Source organism: Pecten maximus, chromosome 16, assembly GCF_902652985.1.
Source record: "Pecten maximus chromosome 16, xPecMax1.1, whole genome shotgun sequence".
Lineage (NCBI taxonomy): Eukaryota > Metazoa > Mollusca > Bivalvia > Pectinida > Pectinidae > Pecten > Pecten maximus.
In genome coordinates this window covers 4245716-4269663 of record NC_047030.1, presented here as the reverse complement: position 1 = coordinate 4269663, position 23948 = coordinate 4245716, and the positions used below count along the sequence as shown (strand labels likewise).

The window sequence follows — 23948 nt, the reverse complement described above, 5'->3', positions numbered from 1 at the left end:
TGCTTCTGGAAAGTTCTGCGGGATAAATTGATAGTCGACGCAACAGACTGACAGGTTCGTAATAAACTTCTGCTTGAAGATACACTTGTTACCGTGCTGACAAATCACTATAACAAAATATTACCTCATGGTGTAACTTTTGGCGAACTGATGGTGTTACGTGATATCTAGATGTTCCAGTTCGGATGCAGAGCGGCAGAGTTTTGCGTATTTCCTTTACATAAGATATTTATACCATCACAGTTAATCATAAATATGAGTGTAAGCTAATTTCATTCATAAATCTTATAAATTAATGTACAATACACTCTGGTGTTCGAACAAAGGAATGCCCCTTTAAAGATTTCAACTACTTTGATATATCACGAGCTTTTTGACACTGACAGGGGGATAAGATTCTTCTTATCGTATAAGTCATATTCATGAGAAAATAAGCGAAAAGTATGAAAAAGATGTTCGTAGACTACTGATGGCGGAGGTGTGAATTTCGACTCCGTGAATAAAAGCGTGACCTCTCTGAAATGACAAAACCCGGATAAGGTAGCAAATCCAGTCATATTTTAATGACGCCATGTTGACCTCAGTTATTACTTATTCAGCTTTCAGATGATACTGTTTTACACCGTACTCGCGGTCATACTGACCTGTGGTCAGATGGCCCACGTGCCTATGACCAGCGGTCACGACTGGGGAAATAACATCAAAGGTCACTTTGTCTTCCATGCCGATGAGCTGATTGACGGTTGGGAACTCATCATCAAGTTTTCTTCGCCTATGGTCAGAATTCAGGTATGGATCTATATCCGGTCATAGCGTCAGTATAGGCCGGTAGGTCCTGTGGGGAAGTAAGCAATGTGTACGTGTACACCAGGACAACAGGATTTCGTAATAAGAATGTGGCGAACGAAGGACAACGAAAAAGGTTTTGCAAAGATTTGCTGTATTTTATGCATTTACGCCGTACGTAGATCAATCAATCAATCAATTCTTTTATTCCTCTTGACTAGAGATACAAATTTTTAAACATACTGAAAAGTTATTACAAAATTTATGTTACATTAGCTTTAACTGGCAAAGTCTTTTCTTTCTTCATCATATTTACAGGTAACAGATATAATATTCAGATAATTGAATATCACATATATAAAACTGACATTTACTTATTTTCAAAGTAGAATTTGGCTGCCTTGAATACATATTTCGCACTTTCTAGGTAAAATGTATTTGTATCTTTGATTGGTGATGACTGTACAGTCTTTTTACCTAAGATGCACCTCAAGAAATCCTCGTGAGGCAGATTGTTTAAGTACACACCAAACTCTTCACCACATTTGTCTAGAATTGATATCATATATTCACATCTGATGTTATGTGTGATGTCACAAGTAGTCGCTATGTGTAAAATTAAGTCAATGTATAAGAGTCCACATTTAAGACACAGACCTTCTGTCCAACTGGGTATGGTTGACAGGACTTTGCTGATATATCTAATGGCGGATCTCTCATACTGACTTTTTAAAGGAATTGTCCACATTGTCCATGGATGATAACTGCCATGTACGTCATGGAAGCGTAAAAAGTCATTATCCTGGTGCATTCTTAGAGCGAGAAGTTCATTTTCAGAATGATGTATTGCTTTTCTAACCTTTTGTTTCCATAAGGTTTTTGATGGGAATGTCGCATTGTCTATGTATATATCTAAAATGTCAGAAATTTTATACTTTTGTAGTAGCTGAAGCACGTCCGCAATAAAACCCATTTGTGAACTCGAATGATCTCTTCGAATTTGGTATAGTCTACGTATGAATATATCTTTTGATATAGTGTACGATGGTAGGTTGGCGATTGAACCTAGAAAGTTTAATTTTCGTTTCTCAATTTCACACTCTATCCTTCGTAGACCTGGTAAAGATTCTGCTATATCTGATCGAGTGTGTGATGGGAGGCACGTTCATGCTTAGAGACCGAAAGGAAGACAACACCGGAATTTCGTGGATAAGGAAATAAAAAATACATGATCTGATTTCCAAATACATCTATAAATGTATGTGGGTTTTTTTTTTTTTTTTTTTTTTAGATATGTACGTTACTCCGTTGAATATTGAAATAAGAACATTTCACACTTAGAAATTTGGAAAATTTTCACATTTCAAAACAAACGTTACCAGACCAAAACAAATAACTTTCTTTTTATTTAAACTTTTATTTTCGGCTGATATATTGTTTCCTCAAATTCCAAACGGATTGGTGTCACAACAGGAAACGATGTCATACGACATATACGGTATCTATGTTAACGTTCAAGCCAAACAAAGTCACAGCCCTGCAGTTCATGTGTTTTAAGGGAAATGAGTTCCTTTGAATACAATAAACAACTTGTGATATATCTGCAGATTGTATCAGAGAAAACTCATCATAACCAATGAGACAGCATCAAAACAAAACTTGTTTTATACAAAGGTAAAGCTGGTATAGATATAGTGTTGTTTGTATTGCTTGATGGACAGCTTAATAGAAAAAAAAAAGTGATTTATAAATCCTTCTAAATGAATAAATTGGAAAAGTACACGAATTCAAGCATTGGAGACCACTTGAACATATTCGGCATGGTAAACATATTGCAATTAGTGTGAGTATTTTACTTCCAAATAAATATTTCCCTCTGATTAGCTAACTGACACGTATTAATCACGCATTGAAATAAGTTGAAGATAAATGTACCACGAACCCACCCTAAACATCTAAAGGAGCTGAAGTTAACATCAAACATTTAAAACATTGATGCGCGAAATTAGTGATGTTAGATAATTGCCATAGTGATGTAGGTCCGTTGGCACCCATTAAAACTCGCGTGCAATGTATGATGTCAGTAACTGCTCGGCCACAGTACTCTCTGAGATCGAAGCGATCCTGGTGTCATTATCAATATCTGATAAAGGATACCTTAGCTACGAATCCTAGAGATAGAGCCACGCATTTTGATACAATAACACATTTTAGCCGACAAATCTGTTCATGGAGTTTACAAGATTAACAACCAGACACGTGTTTACTGAATTGGAGGTTTGCCTACTTTTTGTAATGTGAATTACGCGAATCTCCATCGATTCGAATGATTGATTTCCAAATTCTTGTCTTGAAGAATATCGCAGAATTCCATCAAGGTTCGGAATTCCGAGTCTTGACGAAATCCACCGAAAATCTGTTATTGATATTGAGAAATCCTACCATCCTTCTCGAATGGCCAATCTCTAGACCCTTAAAGGTCGTGGCTCATTAGCTTGGGTTGGGTTGGGGGGCATTTTAAACTGAGACTTAGGTGACTGAAATTATTTAAACGAATCGTGCCTATTGGTATCATCCTCGTTATACACTAGTAAATCTAAAGGGGTACAGAATAGACGCCTTTTACGTTGTTTATATATTTTTCGTACTCAAGCTTACACTTTATCAATATTGCTCTCATCACTTAAATCTAGGCCTCTAGTTATGTCACGTTCTCAAAAGGCCAACCGGAGAAGTGACCATGAAATCAACACACATATTAACGAGGTTTGTTCATTGTCGTTCACAAAAAAAAAGAGAAAAAATCCTGATGTCGAAAATATGTACGCAGATATATTGCAGACTTGAAAGAGTGATAACGAAGTTCGACTTACCTGAAATATAGATATGTAGATGTAAGTAAATTTGGCCATTTTACTCCTACAGGAGATGGATGACAAGATCGGCAAAGTCGTTAAGAAATCTGACGACGGCTTGTTGTGGATTATAAGCAACAGACCCGAATACGGAATTGCACTTCCCGGAACGACGCTTGACATTGTCTTTCAGGGACAATTCTCAGGCAATACAGCACCTACAGCAGTGGCCGAACTTATCAACTTCGCGAAAGATGGACAAACGGTTCCGACAGTTATACCATGTTAGTATCTGGTATTACAAAATAGTATACAATTATTGACTGGGAGTGAGGGCAACAGCGATTTTGTTAGCACATAAGATCCTGACTATTGCCCGACGGGAAGTCAATAATTATCTAGTTATATTAGACTTACAGCTCGAATATTGAGAACAAAACACTAAAACGAAAAAGTTTTCAAGTTTTCGTCATTATAAGATCGTAGATCATCCAATGATGTAGGCACTTTAGTATTGGCCAAATAATTTTCAGGATCCTAATAACAACCTTGATTACATTGGCAGTGTTTTTGATGTTTCTGTCATTCAATATTTTATATGAGCCTTCCATGTTTGTTTACACCGGAATTCGGAAACCAGCTGACTCACGTCAACATTACGTGCAAGGTCCCGGAGACTCTTGAAACATCAGCCAATCAAATTGCAAGTTTACTCTGGATCGCGGGAAAATCGAAATGCTATCTTGGTAATCACGCGAGGGTGGACAGTACAAGATAAAAGTCCGGCCGGGGAAGCTATTTTCTGTTTGCAACATATAATTGCAAAAATGTTGCTTATTTTTTTTATTATAGTTTGTATAGGGAATTTTACATACCAATATAATAACTCTGTTTATGTCGTTAGGAAGTCATTAATATGGCTAATATCTGATAGACTGATGACTGATAAAATATGTGATAAAATTCAAAGATGTTGTCCAAATATCATTTTAGCCTCGGGAACAAAGTACGATTACGATGAGATCTTGGAGAAGTCTATTCTGTTTTACGAGGCTCAAAGGTCCGGCAAACTACCTCCTACAAACCGTATACCATGGAGAGGGGACTCAGCTTTGACCGATCACGGACAAAACGGAGAGGATCTTACGGGTGGCTGGTATGACGGTATGTGGCCTATGACGTCACTTCCTATTGTTATAATGAATCATAGAAACGCTTGAAATGCAAAGAAAACGCTGTAGTATGTGTAGATAGACTAGATCTGTTTAAACGTAAGTTAGCAATACATTGTAAATAATTCATTGTGCATATAAATAATTAGGTTTAATTAGGGTGCAATTTTTATCATTAATAACTGGGTCGTCAGTCCGTCATCATCAGGCAGTGTTTACATTAATTTCAGCTGGCGACCATATTAAGTTCGGTCTGCCAATGTCGGCGACCGTGACCCTGCTGGCATGGAGTATGTTGAGATTTGGCGACGCTTACGAGCATGCAGGACAAAAGGACTATGCATACGATTGCATTAGGTGGCCCCTTGAATGGATGTTGAAATGCCACACGGCACCGGAAGAACTTTACGTCCAAGTTGGAGATGGTGGCCCCGATCATGCATATTGGGGAAGACCAGAAGATATGACCATGGCAAGACCAGCATATAAAGTGGACTCAAGTAAACCCGGAAGTGACGTAGCCGCTGAATATTCTGCTGCCATGGCTGCTAGTTATCTGGTTTTCAAGGACAAAGGTATGTACATATTCCCTGGGACGTCAGTCTTTGTTTTGCCAGTGGTAGGTTGAAATCATAAGAATTTTCATATGAGCTGAACATGTAACATCCCTAACCGTCAGTATCTAATTGGTAATAAGTACAAACGGACAGCAAAGTGAGAAATTTGTTCAGTCCTGTGGCATAACATTGATGAACTCGTAAATGTTCTTATTATGGATTGAAAGATAAGGTTGTGTTAAATTCTACTAAAATCTTGTATTAATAAAGAAATCAGATCATATGCCTCACGAAACATTAAGAAATGAAACAAATATGTTTTAATTCCCTTTGCTTTAAAAGACCCAGAGTTCGCTGCGAAACTCCTAAGCCATTCCAAACAGTTGAACGACTTCGCGACCAAGTACCTTGGGCGTTATAGCGACAGTGTGAACGCGGCTGCAGGCTTCTACAGGTAAAGAATGGCATTCACGTTCCCATGACGTCATACGTCACCTATCATCAAGCACTGAATAAATAAGCTGAATTTACAGGTACACATTTAAGGGGGATCATTCTGATAAATAAATAGCATTGCAATAGGTTTTTAAAATGTGATAAATTGAAGCTATCAATTTCTGTTTAAACTCGCATGTTGTGGCGTCCGTTCGTTTGTCTATCGTTATTTTGACAACTTTTCTACCTCGACCAGAACAATATACTGTGTACCAAACCCACGCATGACAAAAATGAGAAAGAAAGAATAAGATTGTAGCGTTATTACCATTGATGAAACTGCTGGGTATTAACAAGGACACACAATCATGCCATAAGGAATTCTTCGCCGCGACTGAGGGCTTAGTTCATGGGATATGATATAGCAACAGTAGAGATCCAACCACGTACCAATTTCACAATTGACGATTACAGAGAAATGAAAAGCTCATAATGTAAGAACTTGACCCATATTTTGACCTCACAGCTAAGCAATTTAGTCCCAGGGTTAAAAAGAAGGTTATTGATATGTAGAAAGGAACACACTCATGTTGCCTTCATTACCCGGCCTCGATCCAAGAACCTTAAATGGTTTTACAATATAAAATAAATTGGCAATAGCAAAGTTTTCTATCATGAATATGTCCATGTGAGCGATGCAGTCTTTGGGCTTCGTGGTACTTCTAAAGTTTAATGACGTTTTTGTGGATATCTTAACAGCTGATGTGCCTTTCGTTGTCTTGTAGGTCTGACGCATACGAGGACGAACTGTCTTGGGCCGGGGCATGGTTATACAAAGTCACCAACGAAACGAAGTACCTGACTCAGGCGGAACAGTACTACGTTACTGGCGGTGCATGGGGGCAGTCATGGGACGAGAAAATCGCTAGCTCTTCGGTAACAACCTACCACCTACCACGCACTGACGTGATAAACTAAAGATACTTTGTATTGAGTATATTTTTCTCGCAAAAATGAAAAATGCAAAACCAGTAACACCAGTTTAATATGAAGGGGAACTCATGACAAAATATATTTATTATACGACTCCTATTTACTGTCGTTTCTTCCCGTATGGAGTGTTCAACCAGCTGATTGGTAAACTGATCAGTGTCGGATTGAATCGCATCACTAAAAACCAAAAGTCGGTCAAGTGCATAACGAACTTCTTGTAAAATTAACTTTTTAGTACATAGTGCAGTTTCTTTATCTTAATTTTGCATATGAAACAGGCGACTGTTAATATTGTGACGTCACAGGTTGACACCTGGCGCGAAAACAAAACATTCCTCACCAGTCAGTCGCTGTTATGCAGGACTATCAGCCGGCGTCTTCTGACGATTTATTACACGGTAGTCATACGATAAATCTATTTACATGGGTAGCAAATGAAACGTATACGTCTGGTATTGTAATAACATGTCAAAGGATTGCGAAAAAGACACATTTCAAAACCGTTCGTGAGTGAGATACCGTAGAGCCATAATGGATCAGACTGCATCATACAGCTGGCCATTCTTTCGTTACAAAATGATTTGGTAGGTTGGGGTGACGTCGAAGCCGTCAAGGACGTGGCTGAAAGATTTAGCGAAACACTTGGATGCTAATCAGGCTTGAAATTCTTATACACCAGCATGAACAGATGAACTCTATCTGAATATGAGTCTTGGGTCATTCTGAAAATGTTTCTTTTTGTCCAACAAATCATTATCTTTAATATTGACAACCCGATCGCAGCATTGTCATGTAGCTATTGCACCTAGCTTCCGTTTATCTATGGACAGACCTTCGTATCGTTTAGCTTTAGCCTATATTGTTTTAGTTTCCGCGCTTCCATCTAAAGGTCTTTTGATTTCCATTTGACGCTCTTCTGTCGATGGCACAGATTTCTTCAAGCAAGAACGTGGATGCATGAAACGTCAGCTCTCAGATTTTCTTCGTGCATGAAAGCTGAAACCTGAAACTTCAGCTCCAGTATTTTCTTCATGCATGAACGCTGAAACCTGAAACTTCAGCACTCGGATTTTCTTCACGCAAGGAAGCGGATACCTGAAACTTCAGTTTGGCTATGACACTAGCCTTCGTGTTGCTCCGCATGATCTGTAATCTGTTTGACTGGCCACTTCTTCGTTCATGACCTTAGTCTTCTGAGATAGTCATATGACCAAAACTATTTAAGCGTTGTTCCGCTCTTTGTTCGTTGGTTTTTAATGGACTTTCTCTTCCTTTATTTTGGCATTAAGATGGTATTGTTTTGTAAAATTAACGCTTGGAATTTTTCTTCAGATTCTTCTGTACGAACTAACAAGAAAGGATGCTTACTTAAACGATATTGAAAGCACATTCACGGATTGGATGCCTGGAGGGACTGTCCCGTATACTCCAAAGGGACTAGCATTTAGACTCCAGTGGGGAGCTCTCAGATATGCTTGTAAGTAACTGACCAGAGCCTAAAATTAAAATTCGCAAAAATTAAAAAATTACTCACGGAGTTTCATTAATGATTCCTGAATACTCTGTGACATAATTATTAAAGAATATCAGTTTGATTTTTAATGTAAGTTTGCGAATGTTAATAAATTAAATAATAAATACGATAATATCGTATAGTAGTATCCGTAAGGTCATTGTAGTTAAAAAGAAGGGATTATCGTTCATCTTAGATTCGAAAATCTGAGTTAATTTATACATTACAATAAACAGGTATGTGTTTAGTATTAAAATGCCATTATTCACAATTCATGTTTTATGAGGTTCGTACAAAGTTTAATTAACATTAGAAAATACAAATTAACCAAGAACGCTGGATATCATGTAGGCTGTGCTTTAATTATAACAAAAATGTCAAATAGCATTGCCTTATCTCATAATAGTCTTAGGAATAAGTCAATAAATGGTGTAATCTCTTTATTTCATCGATTGATTTTAGGGCATATTTATGTATTATATAGCGAACATGGCATTCATGGCTCTGTTAGCTGCTGAGGATGGTATTCACAGTGATGCTTACCGCGCATGGGCAATGTCTCAAATTCATTACGCTCTTGGGGACACCGGAAGGAGCTTTGTCGTTGGCTATGGAGTCAACCCACCAACTCACCCTCATCACAGAGCTGCGTAAGTTCTATGTTGTATATCCGGGTACTCTGTATTGAACATTCCGGGAATTCTAAACCAGGGAATTGTAATTGTACATCCATATAATATAGACGGGTACCTTCCTCTACTTCCCTTACGTATGATACACAGAGAAACGTCGGTACTAGCCAGTTGTGTGAGCGTCTTTATTGCGGATGTTATTTTATCACGGAGTTGATTACATGTTCTTTTACAGACCTCCAGAGACGGTAAAGAACTACAAATGTATAAACAACGACACTAGATTTTGACTGGAATGCAAACGAAAACGAAAGTAACGATAGTTTGACTAAATAGTCCTACTTGGACTAATTCAGGTCACACACTATCTAAATCGTTCATAAATCTGATTATATATCAATCATGCACACATTAATATCATTGTCACTTACTCTGTGGTTGTCAACTATGGCTTGATTACTTATTTTAACACACAGAGAGATAAGTTCGACCATACTGCCTTTTAGTTCCTGTCAAGGGAGATCACTCTAACCGGATGATAACTCTCAGGTGTCATTACACTCCCCTCTTCAATTCTACCGGAAATCACTTCACCTTACATCAAAATAGAATTATCATAAATGTGATGTACAGTCTTTGACTACATCAGAAAACAGACAGCTAACCAAGTAACTATTCTGCGACAAGTAAAACGAGTTCAGACACCGGTCTAACAAATGTAGTGGTTTCTCCACCACGTCTAGACACGCGAACCTCCACCTTCCTCACTAGACCGTCATCACCTAGAAAGGTCCTCAGGATTATTCCCATAGGCCAGTCGTTCTTATTCGTACACTGACTGTCTCTCATCAACACAACGTCTCCCTCTTTTAGATTTGAGGTCTCCTGGTGTCACTTCTGTCTTTTTTGAAGGCTGTTCATGTTCTCTTGTTGCCACCGTTTGCAGAACGCTTCTGCCAAGCACTGAACATGCCTCCACTGTGACTTATACACGTTCTTAATGCTTAAGTGAGCATACGGCTCAGAAGTGCTTCTGGGTGAGCAACATAGCTGGTGACAGGACCGAGGGTGATTTAGGATCCGATGACACCGACACTATGTGGCGCGCGTCGATTATGGTACATACTTCTGCCATGAAGGTGCAAAGAACCTCATGTATGAGATCCCTTTTGTTGCGCTCTAACAGCATAGAATCTAAGATTCTGCGGGAAACCTCGATCATCCTTCCCCATACTCCTGCCATGGGGAATCCACTTGGATTTTCAACTCACCCACGTCCGATCTGAAACGTGATGTCAGCGTCCGATTCTACAGGAGGGATATGTTCCACTTTGTCTTGGAGGTGCCTGGCGTCTGGCGTAGTTATTTCCTCACGAATGTAAGGAATTTGGTTGCATTCTATCAATCTGGGTAGCGTGAGCTTCGCAGTTCAATCTAAGGATTGGATCGTGTATTCAGCAGCTCTTCTGCCTCTGGTGGTAGTGTAGCCGGAGCAAGACGAAAGTGTGTATTCCATTTCGTCAACACACTCGTTGAAGTCGAAGAACTTAGTGGATGCAAGGGAACGATTACTCTGATCGTCAATAATCGCACATGTCAATAAAGACAGGTTTGGATTTCCTTCAGGGAACTCGAACAATAAGTGTTTTGGCACACGAATTGCTGCCGACGCCGCTCTTACCGCAGATTTGAGCACAGGTTGAACTCACAGTGTCCTCTTTCTTCTCCTTCTCCACCATTTTGGGGCTCGTGTAACGTTCCTTAAGTCTCTCCCTAATACACCTCAAAGCACGCGTTGGATTGTTCGAATGAGCAGAAAGAATACTCAGTGCATGTTTTGAAGACTCCAGACCAAGCCATTTGACCAAGAGATCTATATCTTCGAGTGGGAGACCTCTAATTCAGACATCACGTTTTTTAATGTGGCTCTCCTTTTGTCAAAACAACTCTGATTTACCCGAGAACGTAGTTAGGCGAGATGGAAGAAGATCGTTCTTCACAATAAACAATCAATCGGAGCATATATTGGGGCTTGCTGTGGAGAATTCAAAGGCATTTAGGTTCAAAGAGGCGGTACCCTGTAAAATGGGTGGGTAGTTCTCTAGTTTTCTTGTTTGGAACTGATCTCGCTATGTAGACATTTATCCACATAAGGCTGTTGGTGTGAGTATGTCGCCTTATCCGAAGTGTGAGTTTGGGGTTCTACCATTCGATGTTGGACACTAGGCGTATGCATCAAGCGCGTAAAACCATCAGGGCATTGCTAAGGTATTTGGTGCTGGACATCAGGTGCAGGCGTAATGTGTGGGAAATCATCAGCGCTTCGCTGTGATATTTGGTGCTGAACAGTCGGTGAAGGCGTAATGTGTGTGAAATCATCAGCGTGTTGCGGCGGCCTGGACCGACAAGGCAAAGATATATTCTTGAGTTGCTCAAGAACATATTGTTCTGTACTTTCTTGTTTCAAGATCGTCGAAGCACCTCCAAAACTTGATGGATTGAAGTCAAGTTCTGAGCCCTCATCTATGACATCCGTAGTACACTTTAGTTCAGCTTCTGCCTCGACAAGGTCGCGTTTGGATGCGAGAAGTTTCATATCGGCCTGTAAAGCAGACTGCTTTTTGTTAAGCTCTATTTCCTGTTCCATGAATTTAAGCCTTACTTTTGCTCCCTCCGCCTTGGCTCGCTGTTTCATTAGCAGGGACTTAGTGCTACTAGATGTGGAACGACGCGAGTTAGTCGTAGCTGTACATCCGGACATGCTGGTTTTCGCGTGCGCTGATGAAGATTCAAAGGTGAAACTTCCGGTTAGTTCTGTCTCAAGTGCCTTCGATGCAATATCTATTTTTGATTTTAAGGCGCTTTCCACTACTCTATGAGATATTTCTTCTAATTCGCTCCCATCTGTCCGTACACTTCGTAAAAACCTCAAAAAGTTCTCTGATATCTCTGAGTACTTCTGGTACTTTGATGTAAGTTACCGAGTTTGTAGAAGGCCTGACTCTAGTCTCAGAGCAAACAGTTTATTTTTGTAAGATTATACAGACTCTTCATAAAGACTTTCTCCGTTTGGAATTAAAGTTCTAGGTCGGGCTGACCGACGAGATCCTAAATCTGAGTGCGAGTGAGACATGATTCCAGTTGTTTACATTGATGACTGACGGTCACAAATTCTTTCCTGTAATTCTTTACTGACACTCGAGGTTTGACAAAAACACAATGGACACTCGATCTTTGTCATCGACACAATGGACACTCGCTCTTTATCATCAACACAATGGACACTCGCTCTTTATAATAAACACAATGGACACTCGCTCTTTATAATAAACACAATGGACACTCGATCTTTATCATCAACACAATGGACACTCGATCTTTGTCATAAACACAATGGACACTCGCTCTTTATCATCAACACAACGGACACTTGATCTTTATCATCAACACAATGGACACTCGATCTTTGTCATAAACACAATGGACACTCGCTCTTTATAATAGACACAATGGACACTCGCTCTTTATCATCAACACAATGGACACTTGATCTTTATCATCAACACAATGGACACTCGATCTTTGTCATAAACACAATGGACACTCGCTCTTACCATCAACAGAATGGACAGGAAACTGTTTGTTACCGATCACAGCGCATAGTTACTCCTTAACTGAAAATCATTGTGTTTATCGTGGTTTTCCACCTCTAAAATTAGTTCTACGTTCGTCACCGGATATCGATTGGTACACATGGCGCAGCCCTGGGGAGAGTAAAGAACAAAGGGAGGGAACTGGTCTTATTTATTATAAAATTTTATGATCTATGCCAGGCTATGTTTAGATATAAATCAAACACCCGGATATCAACGTATCTATAAAAACTAGAGTGAGAGGGTTGGTTAAACCAATGTATGTGCATAAAGTCGAGACCAAACCCTCAAGAAGGATGGTACTCTAAAGTAAACGGACTCAAATTAAGACATCTAGGCTGTAACGATGGAAGAGTAACAGTGTGGTATCATTTATCGTTATAGAAAATTAAAAAAACTTAATCACCTGATCTAAATATAGATTGCACTAACAGCTTCGAAAAATGAATTTACAATAAGTCAAAATCTTTTAGTAACAATGCCCCGCATCCTTCATCAATGTTTACTCAATAGGTAATACGTGTTTCTCTGGCATAAATTCCACAGGGAAATCATTACTGTTCAAATATAGATATATCTATAAAGCCGAAGGGTGTTCTAGAATCTTGGCCGAAAAATGAAATATGTCAATTCGTAAGACTTTTACATATAAAACACCCGTACCCAAGACCTTGTGCTGAAGAAGTCATGTTACACAAATTACAAACTTACGTTGTTGTTGTTAATATTATAATAAATAGTTGATTGATTAACTGTTGTGTGCACACTTATGGTCAATCAATGTGCCGGGTGTATGTCCGATAAACCGTTTGTTTTATTAGCTATATATTGTATGAACAGCTCCTGTCCCTCGATGCCAGCTCCATGTTCCCACGCGGATCTAAAGAATTCTGGACCAAGCCCTCATACTCTATATGGCGCCCTCGTTGGGGGTCCTGGCGGTTCTGATGACTACAAGGATGATCGTGAGAACTATGTCAACAACGAAGTGGCCTGCGACTACAATTCCGGCTTCCAGGGAGCTATTTCAGGTGGGAGGTCATAGGTCGTGAAGTCAAAAAAACATTGATTCAAAGGTTATGTCAGGGATATATTGGAAATGTGTACTATTATGGGAAATGTCACATGGTCGTTGTCAAGGAATATGCTGAATGCCATAGGGTCGTTGTCAAGTAACATGCTAAATGTCACATGGTCGTTGTCAATGAACATGCTAAATGTCACAGGGTCGTTGTCAAGGAACATGCTGAATTTCATAGGGTCGTTGTCAAGGAACATGCTGGATGCCATAGGGTCGTTGTCAAGGAACATGCTGAATGTCATAGGGTCGTTGTCAAGGAACATGCTGAATGCCATAGGGAATTGCAGAGGTCATACACATCCAGTTCACTTTATAAAAAGGTGTTAAAGCAGGTTTCATGCAGATAATTTGTCTCCGTGGTCATATTACAACTCGCTAGGTTAAAGTATTTCACGGGAAATAATCATGTGACAGGATTTATTAGAAATATGATATGACAGGAATTATTACCAGGAGTTTATATCGGTGGTCAAACGTGGTGTAACCTTTTTTCCTGATCACGACATTTTAAGAACAGTTAAGTTTTCTTTGGAGATTTTATTTTGTTTTTGTTTTTGTTTGGCAGCATTGGAGTCATTAAGTCTGAGAGGCCTACTTCCGGCAACGCCATAAAGACAACGTCTAGATTCTATGTGTGTTATTTTTTTAATCATTAAAAACTGAGAAATACATATCTTTGTTAATTTTAAATTAAATATTCCTGCCAACTTTATGAATACTACCATGGTACATTAAACCAAGACACGAGCTACTTCCTACTGATTCGGCTGAGGACAGTCTCTCTTTGGACACTTTGGTGCAGCGGTAGTCACGGAAGCCAGATTTCCCTAGTTCGATCCTTACTTCAGTAATTAAAAATAATTACCTCGGTTGTATTAATGACTATTAATGAAGATATCAGGAAGCATCGCTACGAAAAATCGATAGATTTCAAGTATGAAATATCGCCAGTAGATTCAAGAAAGGCAAACACACAAAACAACCCACACTCACTTGCTGCATTAGAACCGGTCGATACGAGGTTCAGATATACATACCTGGCAGGGCGTGTGCGTCATAGACTCGCAGTTAAGCAGATTTGTGTTTTTTAAAAGGGTCACAAGTCTACATAATTAATCAGCATTCCGCACAGTATCTATTTAAAGAGTTTCATTTGGCAACAATAAAATCCATATTTGATGGGTAGGCAAGTTAGATGGAATTTTGTAGATTTTATTCCCATCACTGTTATTTCATTCAATCACCCATCCATCGTTAATTATTATTAACACACATATTATAAGCAGTAGATACGAGATATATTTCGGTGTAGGAGACATGTTTTCTATTATAATTTCCACAAAGTCCCACGGTATTAATTTCCCCATCGATAAAGATTATCGCTTCCATCCGGGCCAACAAGCGTAATTGATACGGGTATAACCAATAAAGTTACATTACATCATCGGAAATAGAACGCATGTGTACGTCAACATCGTCCGTGACCTTGCTCAATTCTGATGGCCATGGTCGCCGGAAAGGTTTACGGTTCTCGGGAGTAATGCATATAATCAACGTCGCTCAAAAGTTTTTCAGAGTATTTACAATCGGAACCCTTCGTCATTTTCTACGTTGGCAGACGAAGGCGAGGTGTTCCGATTGATAGTGATTGGTCGTCTGGAATGGTGTTTATTCGACGTCGTCAAGAAACTTGTCACCTAACCCTAACTCTAAAAACTCTAACTCTAAATATCTACATTCATGCTCTATACAACATGAAATAACGTATGCCTTTCACAAGCATATATGGTCCTCGGAAGTGGGACCTGTGTGATCAATGTCGTCTAGATCCTTGCTGTATCAGTACACGGTCCTCTGGAGTAGAACCTGTGTGTTCGGTGTCGTCTTAAACCCTGCTTCATCAGTACACGGTCCTCTGGAGTAGAACCTGTGTGTTCGGTGTCGTCTTAAACCTTGCTTCATCAGTACACGGTCCCCTGGAGTGGAACCTGTTTGATTAATGTCGTCTAGAACCTTACTGCATCAGTACAAGGTCCACGGGAGTAGGTCATGTGTGATCAATGTCATCTGGAACCTTGGTGCATCAGTACGCAGTTATCTGAATGATCAGTCGTCTAGAACCTTGCTGCATCCGTGCACGGTCCTCTGGAGTGGGGCCTGTGTGATATGTTGGATTTGTTTACAGTCCTCGGGAGTGGAACATGTGTGATAGCTTGGAATGACGTTTTACGTACTTTAGTATACGGTCCTCTTGGGTGAAGCCTGTGTGATCAATGTCGTCTAAAACCGTATTGTAAGCGTGTGCTGCAGTGTGCTGCAGCCGAAATCCACGGTGAGTACAACAATGCCTTCGTTCGCTAACGACTTCTAATGACGTGAGGCATAATAAAAAGATATCATATACATGTACATGCTATATTTGGAAACTGGCCGCGTTTTATAAGGCCAAATTATGTATTCTCCAAGGACATCTTTTGTAGCTGGTGTAATTTATTCGTTTCACAGGTAAGAGATGGTTCCTAGTTTGGATGTAAATAATATATGTTTTATAAGACAGACCGACATCATTCAATTTAAATACCTATTATAAGTCTAAAATATCCCGCGTTACCAGACTATAAGACCTATTTTTTTAGGTTGATAATAAATTATTTTGAGATATATGTAAATAGATCTTTTTACTCAAATTATGACTAACAAGATATGTGCTTTATAAATTATATAGCTTAATTTTCTAATCGGTTAACTTTCGTTTCCAAATCTCATTGCAATAACCGCAGAGTAATCCAATCAATATCATTTTGTTAATATCTATGATGCTAGTTACAGCCGTAAGTTCACAAAACAATGTCCGCCATGTTAAACATAAATAAACCGGTCTATGGCAAGCCATTTGGGGTTTTCTTATTCAGATATCTCTAATTTTAACGGGTTTCCTCTGGCCCTGACACCACTTCTGGTGTAGGGCTTCACCAGACATGGTATCGGGGCAAGAGCGGAATCTCGGGCTATAAATGGTGTCAGGGCCAGAGGAATCTCGGGCTATAAATGGTGTTAAGACCAGAGGAAACTCGGGCTATAATTGGTGTCAGGACCAGAGGAAACTCGGGTTATAGCCCTACACCAGAAATTGTATCAGGACCAGAGAAAATTCGTACTATAAATGGTGTCAGGACCAGTGAAAATTAGGGCTATAAATGGTGTCAGGACCAGAGGAAACTCGGGCTATAAATGGGGTCAGGACCAGAGGAAACTCGGGCTATAAATGGTGTCAGGGCCAGAGGAAATTCGGGCTATAAATGGTGTCAGGACCAGAGGAAATTCGGGCTATAAATGGTGTCAGGACCAGAGGAAACTCGGGCTAAACCGAACTCGGTTCAATCGGGATCTTTGTCTAAACCGGTCGAATTGATCTATAGTGGTATAATTGTGGCTAATTCGGACTATGTCTATTCAGTAATTCGGTCCTATTTCAAGCCCTGTTCCATTTTTGCACTAGTAAATCTACCCTGTAAACCGGCGTCGACTTTGTCCTGGCCCAGTGTGCAGCAGTGTCTTCGTTGACTCACAGCGGTTGATCATGTTGATTGTACAAATAGCTCTTCAAGAGTACCATTTGATCAGGTAAGGCAGACACGGTCAGCCGACGAAGTGGTGTCAAAACAATGTTAAATTTGACATTTTACAAATCTAAAGTAGCCGACTGGCGAGAGCATGACTGGTTTGTGCGGTTTAGCCTGATCTGTTGACTTGGGTGCTTCTTCACCATTTACACTACTTTTCATAACATGCATAAAATAAATCAAATACACGTCATATTAAACTGTAAAAAGAAGTTCTGCATCTGATACACAAGTTCTACGTCTGATACATACACATCATATTGAACCATAGAATGAAGTTCTACATGTGATACAGATCTGTTTTCTGTTTGTGGCATTGTTGAAACTGTTGAACCCTATACTGATTACTCTACAGAACATTAAGGTATACTTCTATATTTAGAATCAAACGTTATAGAATTGGTTCCACGTCGAAATCGAAATATTGGTAGGTAGGCCCCAGATCCGTTGAATAAGATTTTCGTTAAAAAGCATTATTTGATTTCAGAGAAAAATCTTTGTTTTCACATGGAAATGAGAATGATAAGCGTTACCATAAGCTTCTATATCAGTTTAAAGAATTTATAAACTCAAAAAAGGGTCTATGAGCGTAGAATTGTAAGATTAAAAAAAAACATATGGCAAGAAAGGAACAACATCCTTCATAAAAAACAATGAGTCGTTATACCGGGGTATTTGAAATTGGAGACATGATATTAAAACAAAATACATAGCGCACCTGTTATATAGCTACTCAAAAATATATCTTTAAAGAAGCTTTATTATGAGTAACATTTCAGATTTCGTCTGTATAACACCAATAACTCTTTAAAACACCAGTAACTCTTTATAACACCAATAACTCTTTAAAACACCAACAACTCTTTAATTAAAAACACCAACAACTCTTTAATTAAAAACACCAATAACTCTTTAAAACACCAATAATCTTTATAACACCAATAACTCTTTAAAACACCAATATATCTTTATAACACCAATAACTCTTTAAAACACCAACAACTCTTTAAAACACCAATAACTCTTTAAAACACCAATAACTCTTTATAACACCAATATAGCTTTATATATATATATATATAAATCCAAGAAACTTTTATACGGAAATGGCAAAACCAACATCGATACTGTGAGTGTGTTGACGTTATGAACAGCTGGCAATCGATACATGTCTGTGTGCTGTGTCCCTGTAATGCGGCTTCTACATTTCCTCAGGCACGGTGCCACGTGCTGAGGCTGGTACATATGTTTTGTGGCGATGGGGAATACGAGTCCGAAATATCATTTCATTATTATCTCTGTCAAGACATTTCCCCATAGCAAAGACACGTGGCGCATTGTATCGGCCAGCAGCAGGTTTATAAGGTATAGTAATATAAACCTTTTGTATGATTTGTTTGAATAGTGTATTCTGGTCAGGGGGATTACATTGATAATAGCATCGCGAGGGCACTTTGGTTTCATTCCGTGATTGTTCTCTTACAAGGGAGTTATAGTTTGTAATTACGGTATGGTCAAAATACAATGAGCTGACTAATCTATTATGATGTATTATGACGAGGGCGCTAAGGTCTGACTGTAATATTTTATTATGTATTATGACGAGGGCGCTAAGGTCTGACTGTAATCTATTATGATGTATTATGACGAGGGAGCTATGGTCTGACTAATCTATTAAGATGTATTATGACGAGGGCGCTATGGTCTGACTGTAATTTATTATGATGTATTATGACGAGGGCGCTAAGGTCTGACTGTAATTTATTATGATGTATATTATGACGAGGGCGCTAAGGTCTGACTGTAATCTATTATGATGTATTATGACGAGGGCGCTTGGTCTGACTCTAATCTATTATGGTGTATTATGACGAGGGCGCTATGGTCTGACTGTAATCTATTATGATGTATTATGACGAGGGCGCTAAGGTCTGACTCTAATCTATTATGATGTATTATGACGAGGTCGCTATGGTCTGACTCTAATCTATTATGGTGTATTATGACGAGGGCGCTAAGGTCTGACTGTAATCTATTATGGTGTATTATGACGAAGGCGCTAAGGTCTGACTGTAATCTATTATGATGTATTATGACGAGGGCGCTAAGGTCTGACTGTAATTTATTATGATGTATTATGACGAGGGCGCTAAGGTCTCACTTTAATTTATTATGATGTTATGACGAGGGCGTTAAGGTCTGACTAATCTATTATGATGTATTATGACGAGGGCGCTAAGGTCTGACTGTAATTTATTATGATGTATTATGACGAGGGCGCTAAGGTCTGGCTGTAATCTATTATGATGTATTATGACGAGGGCGCTAAGGTCTGGCTGTAATTTATTATGATGTATTATGACGAGAGCGCTAAGGTCTGACTGTAATATATTATGGTGAGGGCGCTGTGGTCTGACTGTAATTGTATTATGGTGAGGGCGCTGTGGTCTGACTTTAATTGTATTATGTGAGGGCGCTACGGACTGACTGTATTTGTAAAAGGGCGAGGGCGCTATGGTCTGACTGTACATTATTTTGTATTTGTATTATAGTGAGGGCTATATGGTTTTGCTGTATTTGTATCATGGTGAGGGCGGTATGGTCTGAATGTATTTGTATAATGGTGAGGGCGGTATGGTCTGACTGTATTTGTATAATGGTGAGGGCGGTATGGTCTGACTGTATTTGCATAATGGTGAGGGCGGTATAGTCTGACTGTATTTGCATAATGGTGAGGGCGGTATAGTCTGACTGCATTTGTATTATAGTGAGGGCTATATGGTCTGACTGTATTTATTTTATGGTGAGGGCGGTATATGGTCGGACTTTATTTGAGATACTGTTTCAAATCACGACAGAAAGACGCTTAGGCTAAACGTAATCATTTGTTTGGGCGCGTGTGGATGTTCCTCGCCAGTTAACAGTTAAAATATTGACAGTCATCAGTCGTAAATACTTAATTTTCATTTAAATAGAGGGTCAGGTAACAAATATAACTAACATACCGTTATTGTTTTCCACAGATCAATGTGCGGTGAGAGTCGTGACGTCTAAAGCCATGACGTCACGCCTGTGCCCATGGAAACACGCTGGACTGGTGTGGGGCTTAATAATATTGGCTACGTTCACATATTTCCTTCTTTACCTTAAACTGACAGACAGAAACACACGGAAACATCACATGACAGCGTACTGGCTGCAGTGGATAACCTTCATGAATTCAAAGAAAAGTTTTACAGGTTCAAGGACTGACATCATTCAATCGAATGATTCAGTAAGTTGCGTCAATCAGAATTCAACGATGAAAAGTTTTAATTTGTGTCAAATAAATTCTGCAAATTCCAAAAGTGGTACAGATGTTCATGGCTATATCCCCTTCAATAACTTTGAATACCCTCTGGAAATTGATATGAACGATTTAGTATCCAAATTAAAGACTAACAGGGATGTATCTGCTAAACCAATATTCACCTATCCACATACTTTTATCAAATCTCCTACATGGATGTGTGAAACAAGGAATGTTCGTCTGCTGATTGTAGTGAAATCTGGAGTTACCCATTTTAAAAGACGGGAAATGATCCGTAACACTTGGGGAAACAACACAAGTACAAGTTCAGGGATAGTGACCCTGTTTCTGTTAGGGTCAACAAAGCACGTGATGTATCAACGCCAAATAAAGCGGGAACATAACAGTTATGGTGACATCATACAGATGTCATTTTATGACGACTACTACAATAATACACTGAAGACGGTTGGTGGAATTAAATGGGCGCGAAATCATTGCAACCAATCAAAATTCGTCTTATTTACTGATGATGATTTTTACATTGCCCCAGACCGCTTGGTGTATTACACTGAAAATGTAGAGAAGTATGAAAGGACTTCCTTTTACAGAGGAGCTATGTGGGAAAATGGACGTCCGATCAGAAATGAACACAATAAATGGTATATTTCCCGGGAGGATTATCCATTCGATCGTTACCCCGATTTCATTGCAGCGGGATTCATGTTATTTTCTATTGATTTTGTTATAGATCTAGATTTAGCAATTCCTTTTACTAAGAAGTTTATATTTGACGATGTGTATATCTCAATAGTTGCTTATAAGTTGCATGTAAGTCCGTCGAATATGAAGGGCGTACATATACACAAGTTTCCGTACAGTCGAGAGGGGTTCCTACACGTGATTGCCTCCCACGGATACGATCGGGCATCTACCTTAGAACGGGCCTGGTGGATTCACCAAAACAAACAACTACACAAGTATGGTCGAAAGAATCTTCGTGCTTATAGTGTGAAGGCCATTTAGCTTATCAAAGTGATTTTCATCTCAACATTCAGCATACGATTTCGATAATCCTCATGGCCATGCCAAGTGATACATAAATAGGCCAAGAAATAGACCAAAAATGCTTTTCCTATATAAACTTTCACGTTCATGTTGGAAATATAATACAGTATATATTAAGCACGGATACCGTGGTAGAAATACAGTCTAGGTGTCTTTAGACTTAGGGGCCGCGGTGGCAGAGTGGTCAAGGTGTCCCGACACTTTAACACTAGCCCTCCACCTCTGGGTTGCGAGTTCGAAACCTACGTGGGGCAGTTGCCAGGTTCTGATCGTAGACCGGTGGTTTTTCTCCGGGTACTCCGGCTTTCCTCCACCACCAAAACCTGGCACGTCCTTAAATGACCCTGACTGTTAATAGGACGTTAAACAAAAACCAACCAACGAACCAATAAGTCTTTAGACCTGTATGTACCATAGTGTGTATACCACGTAGGGGTGTCATGTTAACCTCCCCTGGTACAAATACACTGAGACTGTCAACTCATGTCCCTGAGACGCACACTAGGAAAGGTCCAAATACGTCATGCTGTAGTGAAATAGGTCCAAATACATTCTAGCTGTACAAAATTCTCAGGTCCCTGTGATACACTAGAATAGGTCCTAATACATTTAAGCTGTAACAAATTATCAGTACAGTCCCCGGGTCCCTGTGATACACACTGGAATATAGGTGCAAATATATTTAGACTGCAATACATTCTCGGGTCCTGCATTGCAGTCGAGACTAGCTGTGAAAAAAAGCCAATGTTCTGGCAATCTGTAAACTGCTCTGCTGGGAAATTAAAATGTTGGCATTCATATAAGCCTCTCATTTAGGCAATACACGCGTTCAATTCGAAACTACATTATTATTATGTAGTTTGGGAACAGATCAGGATCTTATAGGAATGCTGAAATTACATGGAGTACAATAAATTTCAGCAGACTTCAGGCCCGAGATTCACTTGTATGTCAAACGTTTCAACACGTATCGGATGCTATTTTAACTCAACATAAATCCTTATATCTATTTCCCTGCAAATTGAACCGAACAGTTTAAATATTCAATTTCACATACACTGTGGAATTATGACCGGGAATTCACATCAAAACACCGATGGCCCTTGGCTATACGACATGATCCCTGCTTTACCGGACCTCGAACTCGCGACGGCCAAATCTCCAGCTAAGAAATGCATTCGACTTCGTAACCACTACGCCAAGACTACGATCTTCTTCTTTTTTTATTTCACTAACTGTTTACTTTATGCAAATGCAACTTTTAATCAACCGACGTACATGTACCTTCCTCTTTTTCGGAAAAAAGAGTTTCATTTTACGGAGGTCGCTGAAAGATTTAAAAAAAAAATCATATCTTGTAGAGCGAGAGGCCCGAAGAATAATCATTTTTCACTTCAATATCCGACACTACAATGATGGTTCAGTTTAAGTAGACACGGGCTTCCACAATTTCTGCCGAAATATATCGAGACAAACGTAAAGCCGGCAACTACATGTATAATGTTACACTATGACTCAAATCTCAATCTAAAGTCGGCGGGGAAAATCGTTAATTGTACATATAACATAAAATCCTAGGAGATTGAATGTTAATTCGTGTGTGGTTGGCGACAAGAGACCAGTCGATTACAATATCAATGGAAACATGTATTTATCGATATTCTCTACAGCGAGTTATACCGGTAATGTTTTACCTGTACAATAACGCCATTCGCAGAACATTGCTATAGCACAGTTAGAATTAAGTTCAATATTTCAAGTTTTGCTTCAACAGCAAGGTGTGTACGTTTTTCCTGGGGGAAATAAACATAATCAGCCGCTCTCACTTAGATCGGGCTGAATTCCGTGCCGAAGTGCAATATCCAGGAATTAGCGGGTGATCCAGGATGGCTTCAAGAGCCCGGCGGAAAGAATTAAATAATGCTTTATTAAAGGCCCATTATCCATTCTGTTATTTGTACTCATAAGTGGCAAAACCATTTGTGTTTTCGACCACATCCTAAAAACAGCTTTGCATTGTGTCCTTATTAAGAAACATGGTGTAATAGTATAAAAGAAGTCACGCTACCGTAACATATGCACATACAATATATATGAATGCCAAAAATATTTAGCTTGTAAACTACATATGTCAAAAGATATAAAATCATTATATCTCTACATTGTGAAGTGTTTGTCATCTATACACGGTATCAATCAGTATTGGATTCGTAAACATTTAAACTTATGTATAATGTTGTAAATCTATTGGTGACCTAATCGCGTTCGTAATTAAGGGGTTATGTTGTTTG

The 23948-nt window shown here is 39.2% G+C and overlaps 2 protein-coding genes across 3 annotated transcripts; both read left to right on the top strand.

Annotated features, from left to right (window-relative positions):
• The first annotated feature begins 586 nt into the window (after window positions 1–586).
• Window positions 587–14348, top strand: LOC117345228 (endoglucanase G-like). Its single transcript, XM_033908252.1, has 10 exons — window positions 587–789; window positions 3712–3925; window positions 4635–4805; window positions 5044–5388; window positions 5713–5824; window positions 6591–6741; window positions 8131–8275; window positions 8796–8961; window positions 13437–13627; window positions 14243–14348. Exons 1-10 carry the CDS (start codon window positions 607–609, stop codon window positions 14287–14289), a joined length of 1725 nt encoding a protein of 574 aa, XP_033764143.1. The 5' UTR covers window positions 587–606; the 3' UTR covers window positions 14290–14348.
• A 1397-nt stretch (window positions 14349–15745) lies between these two features.
• On the top strand, window positions 15746–23819 carry LOC117314613 (beta-1,3-galactosyltransferase brn-like). 2 transcript variants are annotated; one of them, XM_033868682.1, is made up of 2 exons: window positions 15746–16009; window positions 20324–23819. In XM_033868682.1, the coding sequence occupies exon 2, from the start codon at window positions 20359–20361 to the stop codon at window positions 21613–21615; it is 1257 nt and encodes a 418-aa protein (XP_033724573.1). In that variant the 5' UTR covers window positions 15746–16009; window positions 20324–20358; the 3' UTR covers window positions 21616–23819. The 2 variants fall into 2 exon arrangements, with proteins under 2 accessions (XP_033724573.1, XP_033724572.1); XM_033868681.1 differs by lacking the exon at window positions 15746–16009 and adding an exon at window positions 18529–18665.
• Window positions 23820–23948: the final 129 nt, after the last annotated feature.